Source organism: Leptosomus discolor, chromosome 1, assembly GCF_034619465.1.
Source record: "Leptosomus discolor isolate bLepDis1 chromosome 1, bLepDis1.hap2, whole genome shotgun sequence".
In the NCBI taxonomy this organism is placed as follows: Eukaryota; Metazoa; Chordata; class Aves; order Leptosomiformes; family Leptosomidae; genus Leptosomus; species Leptosomus discolor.
In genome coordinates, this window is record NC_141391.1 from 168,927,349 (window position 1) to 168,937,043 (window position 9,695).

Consider the following 9,695-nt stretch of genomic DNA (forward strand, 5'->3'; position numbering starts at 1 on the left):
TTCGTGCACTGGAAAAAGCCTATGAAGCTGTGAATCTGAAGGGGGAACTTCTGCTGAAAAAGGCCTTTGGCTCGCTGACTGCAGAGTGAGCACAACTCAGGTTTTAAAGCCCTTAACACCAAGGTCACTGGCCCAGTATAAACTTCCAGGATGCGGTGTATCAATTTTTAAGGTCTTTTTAAAGATTAAGTATTTATTTGTGTGTGTTTCTTGTGAGAAGGAAATGTCTGAGTCAGGAACTAAGGAGCCAGATATGGAAATGTATCAGGATTTTGGTACATGACAGCATAGGGATGGAGTTTAGTGCAATTAATTTAAACCAATTTTAATCACAGCCTGTATCTAGGGATCCAAAGCAAACTCTAAAATAAATTTTCTCTAGTAATGCTGGTGCTAGAGGGAAGTAAAAAGATGAGACATCTGTTTACCCAAAGGATGACACAGCTCAAACCTTCCCCAGATACTTCTAAAAATGCATCTTTTCCATTGCAGAGCCAAATTTTAAGAAATATATCCCCACGTCCTGCTGAATGAGCACAGTCCTTGACTTAGCAGCACAACGACACGGGCAGGTTTGCATTTTTCTGGATCTGACACAGAATCTGTCCATGAATGGGGATGAAACTTTTCAAAGCCTTGACCCTAAAAAGACCCCTTCTGATCCTAAAAAGAACATTCACTTAGTTCTTGGCTAGAAACACTCTGGCGCCTCCACAAACACCAACTGCATTTAGGCTGCTTATGACTCTGAATGCGTTCCCGTGTGCCTGCTTAGCTACGAGTAAGGTCCACCCCGCCTAACCCACGAGTGATTCTGGCTGCTCACAGCACGCCTACAGGTTAAACATCTCCCCCCCAAAAACAAGTTTTGCTGTTAACTTCTCCCCTGTAACCGAGGTCTGGAAGCCGCCGCTCCCGCGGCAGTCGGGGGCCGGCTTCCCGACCAGCGGGCACCCGAGCCTCCCGCCGCGGCTCCAGCCCGCCCGGCAGCAGCACCCCGGCCTCCCTCCCCGCCGCCCTCCCTCCGGGCACGGCTGCCGCAGCGGAGGCGGGCGCTGCCGCCGGCCCGCGGCCCCCGCCGCCCCGGCCCGGCCCGCCCCGCGGAAGCCCGGCCCCCGCCCCGGCCCCGCAGCGCTGTGGGCCGCCGCCGAAGGGCCCCTCGGCACCGCTCGGGCTGACGCCTTTACTCCCGCTTCCCCCACGGCGGCGCCCGGGACAGCGGGCGGGGGGGAGCCAGGCCGAACCGGGCGGGGCCGCCGGCACCGCACCGCGGCGCGGGCGAGCGAGCGGTCGGGGCGGCGAGCGCTATGAGGGGAGAGCCCCCTCCGCCCTCGCCGCGTACTTACAAGAGGGAAGTGGGGAACTACACAGGGCGCCCCGTCGCCCGCGGAGCCTGCGCGGGGAGCACCATCTTTGTTGAAGGCAAGAGGGCTTCGCCGGAAGCCGCCGCCGCCGCCCTGCTGCGGGCCGGCCGAGGGAAGGCCGCCGCTGCCGGCCCCGCTGAGGACGGGGCGGGGGGGGGGGGACACGAGACGGACGACGGGGGGGGGTGGGGGGGGTGTGTGCCGCAGCCGCCATGTCAGCTGTGGGCAGCGGGGTAGGGCGGTCCGGACGCAGGGCCGCGTCCCACCCTCCTCCCGGGCGGGAAGGTGGGCTTCGGGGGGGGGGGGGGGGGGGACGGACGCGTGCGGCGGGGGCTCTGCTGCGGGACTGTAGTGGGTGGTTTGTTTTTGGTTTTTTTTTTTTTGGAGGGGGGGTGCTGGTAGCGCGGAGCCCCCGTCCACGACGGGACTGGCCGGAGCGCCGGGCTGCGGCGAGCTTGGCGAGCTGGCGTGCGGCAAGGGACGGAGCCCAGCGAGGGGTGTCGCCCGGCGCGCAGGCGGCCCCCGCCGGCTCGGGTGAGCCTGAGGAGAGCGGCCGCTGCCCGGCCCCAACCGGGCCCCGCCGCCGGCTCCCCGCCGGTGCTGCTGCCGGGCGGGGGGCGGGGGGCCTCCGCGGAGGAGGCTCCTTTCCAGGAGTTTGGAGGACCTGCTGCGCTCTCAGCCTCTGGGTGGTGGGGTTTATTTTTTTAGCGAGTGGAGGAGTTTTCTCTAAAATCAAATTAGAAATTACAAAAATGGGGTTTTCGCGGCATTAGAAACAGCTGATCTCATTACTCTCTAGGGATACTGGTTCCTATTTGGAAGTACATGCCAAGCCAAACTTCGCCCAGGTGCTGGTGTCATCGTATCAAACACACAGCGATATTATATTGAATACTATATGTATTTAGCTGCATTACTTTCATCTGAACAGGCTAAGAATGAAGCAACTTTCATAGATGAAAACCATTCAGTAAAGTAAGATCCAGCCTGCGTCTACTGCAGTGCTATGCACATTCTTGTAATTTTATTCATCTATTATTGGACACAAAAGCATCTCTTTCACATAATTTTGTACAAATATTTGAAACCAAAGTACAGTAGAAGAGAGAAAACCTTGATTCATAGAGCTATAAAAATGAGGCGGTGTCGTTTCCTATCACGGATCATCGAAGAACTTTTTTCCATCTTGACGTAGGTGTCAGGTGTCAGATGGGCTTGAGCAGTGTCAGCCCTTTTCTTTCGCGTTGAGACTGCAATAGCGATGAAAGGCGGAAAAAAAAAAAAAAAAAAAGATCCTGTGGAGCTGGAACGCGCTACCTTGGAGCTACAGGCAACCACAGCGAGCTGGCTGTGGTCTGCTCGGCTTGCTGATGCCTACCCTCTGGAAAACCAGGAAAGGTGGTTGCTGCAGCTGCTGCTAGAAATGTTGCCACCGTGTGAATCCCATTTGTACAGTCAGTTTAGACGAATCACATAGATTTAAGGGTATTTGGGAGATTTAAGGGTATTTGGAAGTTAGTTATGGAAACCTTCACATGCCTTTCCTAGATATTGTACCTAGGAAATACTTGCTGTGGAAAAATATAACTGAAAGTGTTATTGGTGGAGCTCACATGCTGCATTTGCTTAACGTGGTACTTAACAACAAGATTTTGCATAAAGATACACACTTAGTCACGCTCGGAGAGCTTAGATCATTTTCCTTTGATTTTCCTGCGGCTGACAGCAAATTTGAGAATTTATGTGGACGCAGAATGTAAATCACAGTCTTAAAGGCAAAGTTTGCATGCTGGATTTAGGAAGTGTTAAAAAAAATATACATTTGTCATGCAGCCATCTTCTGCAGATATGCCACTTATTTGGAAATTTTAAAGCAATATTTTGGTTTAATTGACATTGCACTTTTATCTAGGATTATTTCCAGACAATAAATTTGATACAAGGCGTTTAACTTGCTTTTAAATAATTGATAAATAATACCTTGTTCCAATACATCTGTTAAACCAAAGTAAATATTTTTTGTCTTGGGCAGACATGTTAGTCTCCTAGGAACACAGATGTAGAATATTTATGTTCTCCTATGGGTTGTTTCAGAGTGATGCGTTAACATATTTACTATGACCTTGACAACACTGGGAACCACACAGCCATCATTGGTAACTCCAAGACAAGAAGTTGTAGCCAAAGTACAGCTGAGGTGGTTTTAAATTTTCACGTCGTGGATAGTTTTCAATACCAGTTGTGAGAAAATACATTTGTAAACAGCACAAACCGGCACCAGGGAGCAGAGAACGCCACAGACCATCTATGTGGTCATTCCTCAGCACAGCGCTGTACAGCTACTGAAAGTTTCCTTTCTCAGTGTCTTGTATTTCTGATTGCCAGCTTTTATTTTTTTTTTCAGTCACGAGCTACGGAACTGTATTATATCTGGAATTAGAGTGACCAGACTTGGAGACTTAAAATATCACATCATTGTAATCCTGACAGCTGCATTTAATTGCAGATAATGCGCCTACATTTTAAAATAGAAAATGAAGACAAGCAGTTACATCACTTGCATTTGCTCTATCTTTTTGCCAGATGAGGCAATTAGGATTATTTATTTTATACTGTCCAAGAATATCTTAGAAAGTTAGCAAAACATATGGATATGCACAGAGCAACTCCGGTTCCGACTCAAGTAAATGGTAGCAGTCGTACAGCCAGCATTCAGTCACGTCTTTGCTCGCAGAGTCTAAGCAGAGATGCAAACAAGGAAAGCGGTGAAAGGAAACAGATAAGCCTAGGAAGGAAGAGGATGACAGCCGAGGTTCAAGTCTGATTAAAGGGAAAATCGGGCATTTCCTTCCACTAGTTTATAACCAGTGCTGCAAATGCAGAAGTGGAAACTGTAAATGTGCTACTGGCGTTTCGGGTTCATCCTTAGCGATGCACCCCAGGTGTTGATTATACTCTGCAGTCACAGAATAAAGATGCGCACAGGGAATACTTTAAGTCCAAGGACAGAAGGCCTTAAACTTTTCAGTTCGGTTCTGTTTGCGTTCAGCCCTGATTAAATTTCTTCCAGTTCGGTTCTGGTCTGAGTTCAACAAAACTTCATAGAGATGGTTTGGTTCTATTCCGGTTTTAGGGACACACACATACACACATATTTGAGCCAGTTGGGGTTCAGGTCAACTCGCCGCTATCTCTGCTCAAATCTTAAAGTTGTCTATGTAGATTAAAAAGAGTGTTTCCGAGACTTTGTAGATCAATGCATCATGGTCAATCCTGCACATCAGTATCATCAGACTTTTAGACTTAAAACCTTGTTCCCTCTGGTTTGGGGAATCACTGGGCGTTGTCAGGCCACGCTTTTGAGGATTGCTGAAATCAGGGTGGCACGTCCAAATCTGTGGGAACCGAGCTCAGTGGCATCTCTTCTGACAATGCTGTTCTCTTTACATGTGGGTTATTCCAGGTCAGAATGCCAGATTTTTTAATTCACCATGCACTTTTTTAAAGCTCACTTAGAAGTTCCAGATCTTTTTAGAAACTCTGTATAAAGTATCATGAGATTTATTTTTTTTTTAAAAAAAAAAGCTTTTGAGAGGATCCTTTATGCTAATTAGAGTCAAGCTGTATCCTAGCAAGTATGTATTTTCTTTGTCTTCTGCAAACAAATTTGTTTCTGCTGATAACAAGAGCCAAAATGTGTTTTTAAAACTAGTGCAAGCAGATTTAATCTATTAGGACTACGCTGTTTTCAATTGTCTGTAGGACAGCATTCCAACTTTAAGGACAAAAGAAAAGAAATATGAGCCTCTAGATTTGTTTATTAAAAACACTTCTAATTGGTTAAATCTCTCAGAAAACCTCTGAAATGAAAAAAAAAGAAACATATATTATATGGTTGCCTGTCAGTTTTGGAAAGAAGAGCGCAGAGAACATTTCTGAATGTCATGTATCTCAAAAGCACTGTTAAAATACAAGTCAGGGTGGCCCAAACTCGGTGGCCTGAGGGTCTTGCAAGCTATTGCCATCCACTGCCGTCCCAGGCAACAGTCCTTTCACTTCCTCTCCTCTTCCTCCTCACCCTGGTCCCTGCTGCACTCCCCTTTGCAAGCGTGGCCCTCCCTAACGCCAATTAGGTGCAGGTATCCTGTACCAGCCACCGAGAAATAGGCTGGTGCCAAGGAAAGGGAGGTTTTGGTGTGGAAACATGGCCCGACTTGTAGACCAAGCTTGGGCACGCTGCTCTGGGTGCCAGCAGGGTTTGAGGGCACTGAACTGTGGGAGGGGAGGGGGTGTCGTCACTCTTCAGGTGTCATTTGCTTCTCCAAAAATGATTCCTCACCGCTCCTGAGAAAAGATGACGGGCAGGACTGAAGTGCATCACTGAAGGGGATCAGCCCCTTGGCTGCCGCTTACATTATCCTGATACTCCATAACTTCCCATTCATTGAAGTAATAAAGGCTTTAAATTAAATGCAGTTCAAAGACAGCAATGAATATAAAATGTAGGTGACAGGTCATGAAGCTCCTTGAAAGTATTGTTTTGTTAAAAGGCATGTCCAGCATGCAGGTAAAATATAGCACAGAAGGTTTCAAAACATCTTAAACCGTGGGGTTTGAAGTGACTGTGTAGTGTCTATACATTTACATTTGTTTCAATAATAAAAATAAGTATGTATTAGCAGTACTGCAAAGAATTCATTCTTAATGTTGTTTACTTTGATACAAATAATCTCTAGACTAAAGTTGAACGCAGAATAGTTAAAAGAAGCAGGCATCAAATGTGAAACTTTTGTATTCATTGCGGGGAAAAAAAAAAAAGAATCTCTGCAATGAATTGTAATGAAAAACCTGCAATTAATATTTGCAAAATGTGCCTCGGTATTTCTCAGAATTTTTAGTCCATTTTCTTCAAATATATGAATTAATGTAGTTCTGGTTTTGAAGTTTAATTTAAAGATGCTTTGAGGAGACAGACGAAATACCGCAAGCCTCTGAACAGTAATTCCAGACTTAGGAAACTATTTTTTAAATGTAAAGCAACCATTTTAATAATGTGAGAACAAACAAAGAAAATTCACAAATTAGCCTGAAAATCAAACATTGACAAATAAGTGAAAGGAATTTGAGATTCAAGTCTGAAACCTTTTCACAAAACCAATTTCTTTTGTTTGCAAATTACAGCCTATGAAATGGAGGTCTAGCATTTTAGATAAAAGACTGGAAGGTTGGTTTTATTCAGGAGGAGGATAACTACTTCTGTTTGTAATCTTCTGTTTCTTTCCCAGGTTTTGAACTGGATGAATCCATATTTAGTACCTGTATTTTTAAAGGTTCTTACTTTCAGGTTAAGCTTCTCAGGAGCTAGTAATGATTCATGGAAAGTTTTTACAGATAGCCTAGCAAAGGATTTGCCGCTGCTTATACTTTTTCCATGTGTCCCGTTCTTAAACAAAAAATAACTTTTGATTAAAAATTCACTTACTCTGTTTTATTCCCTTTCAAAATGAAACCTGTCTGCATGCGTGGTTACAGTGGGCTGGTTAAGCAGCCTGCAGTAGGCACTGCATCCTCCATCAGGGGACTTAAAAGAAATGGATGATTTTCCAGAAAACACTTATCTTCTCGCAGGCAGCTTCCCTTGCAGACAACGTGCATCTGAAGCGCTTCAGCTCACGAGGGAGCTGCGACGCCACTTCCACTAGAATCTCACTTTCCTAAAACAAGAGTCTCACTTTCCTAACTTATTTTCTACTCTCTTCCTTGCAATGGAGCCAGTCAAAGATAACACCATCATGGCAGCTTAAATTCCAGTCAATGTTAATGGAAATATAAGTGACTTTTCACCCCACGCTGATGAACTACAAAATATCACGTCCACTGCCCGCTTTCCAGATGGGTAAATTGCAGCCAATATTGGCTCAGTCTTGTTTAATATTGCTCTTCCTCAAAGAAAAAGAACCGGCTAAAAAAATACCATTAAAAATAGCAGTTGATCCACAACCTATTCTGCCCTCCAGACTGTGTCAAGCAGCACACTAGGTAAGAAAAATAAACAAATACAGGTGTCCAGAGCAATCTCTCAAATTTGGAGATTCCCCTGAGACAACCCGAGTGTGGGTACGGAGATTCAGCTGAACAGGTCCCATCTCCGGGCTGCAAGCGAAGGAGATGCAGTTAAATTGTAACAAAGCGTTTTGAAAAGGGGTTTAACAGCTTTCAGCCATCAGTCTGACAACTGTTTCTTAGGTCATTCATGTTATCAAGCCTGATCCAGGTAACCTCAATAAAGTCAAAAGAAGAATTTGCAGTGGGCTTTGAATCTTTCCCCACGTTTAACATACCTCTGCATTTGCTGTTAACTGACAGTGCACCGAATTGCAATCCTCAGCTATGAACGTCAATTTGACTGAAAACAAAAGGATTTACTTACATAAACCCTGTCTGCTAGCAAAAGAAAAATTAAGGCAGGGACACTGATTTTGGTTTTGTTTGTTGGTTTTTTTAAAATATATTTTATTCTTTGCAGCACTCAGCACTAAACTTTTCCTGGCTGTTATCTGTTTGAACTTTTCCTACTAAGTGCCAGCTCATTCCTATAAATAGCTTTTGCTCCTGCATTTTATTCCTCCTTAATACCATAGAAAGGTACGGTATTATTTTGGTATTTCAGTTCCTGGAGAGTTAATGGCTCTGACTCTGGAAGAAAACAAAACAAAACAAAACACAGGTGCAATCCTTTTTTTAAATAGGATTTAAGTAGAATAAAATCCACAGTGTCTCAGGCAGATTAAGCATGTAATTATGGTGATATTTTTGCTTTTCCCTAGACTTTCTCAGAGGCACTGAGGAGACCTGTAGATAACCTGATCAATAAACACAGTTAATCCCTCCCCCACTTGGCAACCTTGGGACCAGGACAGACCGATTTTGCTACAAGCTGATTTTTTTTCCCCTGAAATTCAGTTATCTAGCCAGACTTTATATATACATGTTTTCAAACTGTGCTGATGCTAGTTACTCCCTTGGACCTTTAAGCTCACCTAAGACACCCTTGAGCATCGCACCAGTCCTGCTGGTTAGTTATTTGATACACCTTGTGAGAAGTGCCACCTCTCACAGGAGCTGCTGGCTTTTCCATCTTCTGTCCCTTCGGTCCCTTCTCAGGCACCAGAAGCCAGACAGATAATTCTCTCCTCAGCAAGCAGAATAGCCTCTCATCCAGTTTCCTGGCAGCTCTATTTTACCCAGCTTGTAGCGTGCCCTGTGTTTCAGACGGCGGATAAGGACCAGTGAGGGTCAGCACCCGTGCCCTTCGCAGCCCCTGGCAGCACCAACTCTGCCCCCCAGTTTCTCGGACTGATCTTCAGCCCATTGTAGCAATCCCCCCGTTTCAGCAATACTGTGGCAAAGCGCCATGTTGTTGTAAAGTGAGCTCAGACCTTGGCGATCTGACGTTATGTGTCCGTGGAATGTTGTTTCCAGGCATTTTCGGCCATGCTAAGGGCTTAGTAAAATACTGAGACCTGCTGAAGTTAACACTAATAAAGAAGTGGTTTTCAGGAGCGAGGCTGAGATACCAAAGTAGCTTGTCATCCCCCCCTGCTTTGTGTATACGGCACCAACCAGCTCAGACATTTCAAGTAATTTCTAGTTATTCTACTTGGAAATTTTATGGTTTATGTACTAAAAGTTTCCTTTATTTCTATAGTTTTTAAAAAATAAAATTTCTCCTTTTCACAGAAAAGTTTCCTATAATTATTGAGAATCAGTAATACAACTTTTAGAATCTCTCAAGCCATTATTTCTTCTAGAGGTCAATATGATACCCAGATTTATTTTAATGACAGCAAAGTCAGCAGAGGTTTTATTGTACTTTATTTTAAATGACTGTTAGACACGACATCCACATCTAAAGGTATCTCTTCCCATTTCCATCGTGTGTTTTGGCTTAAGAAGAACAAAGCCCTGACACCACTTGACTTACTTTCTGCTAGATCCTAAGCTTATAGCCAAAGGAAAAATCCATAAGAATTTTATCAGGAATACAAGAAAAAGCTCTTGAAGAGAGCATGTAAGTAAATTAAAAGTTTTTCTATGATCTTTAACAAGGTAATTTACCTACAGGAACACTTTGCTAAGACACAAGAGGTGGCTAAGATACAGGAATTCATGCAACTACAGAACCCTGTCCTTCCTGTTGTATGTAGATTCTATTTTCTTAAGGTGATGAGACTTAAAAAGAGTCTCAGATTCTAAAGCTCCACAGTTCTTTGCGAGGAGTAAGTTCCAGATTTCTTTAAAATATAAAAATAAACCACTCTGCCCCCATAT

General features: G+C 44.7%; 1 protein-coding gene across 1 annotated transcript; it reads left to right on the forward strand.

Moving 5' to 3' along the window:
• Positions 1-223: 223 nt before the first annotated feature.
• Positions 224-8,248, forward strand: LOC147416379 (uncharacterized). Its single transcript, XM_086461846.1, is given in 7 exon segments — positions 224-275; positions 867-961; positions 964-1,092; positions 1,094-1,135; positions 1,137-1,172; positions 1,174-1,494; positions 8,192-8,248. Coding segments are annotated over 7 exon segments (732 nt in total).
• The last annotated feature ends 1,447 nt before the right edge of the window (positions 8,249-9,695 follow it).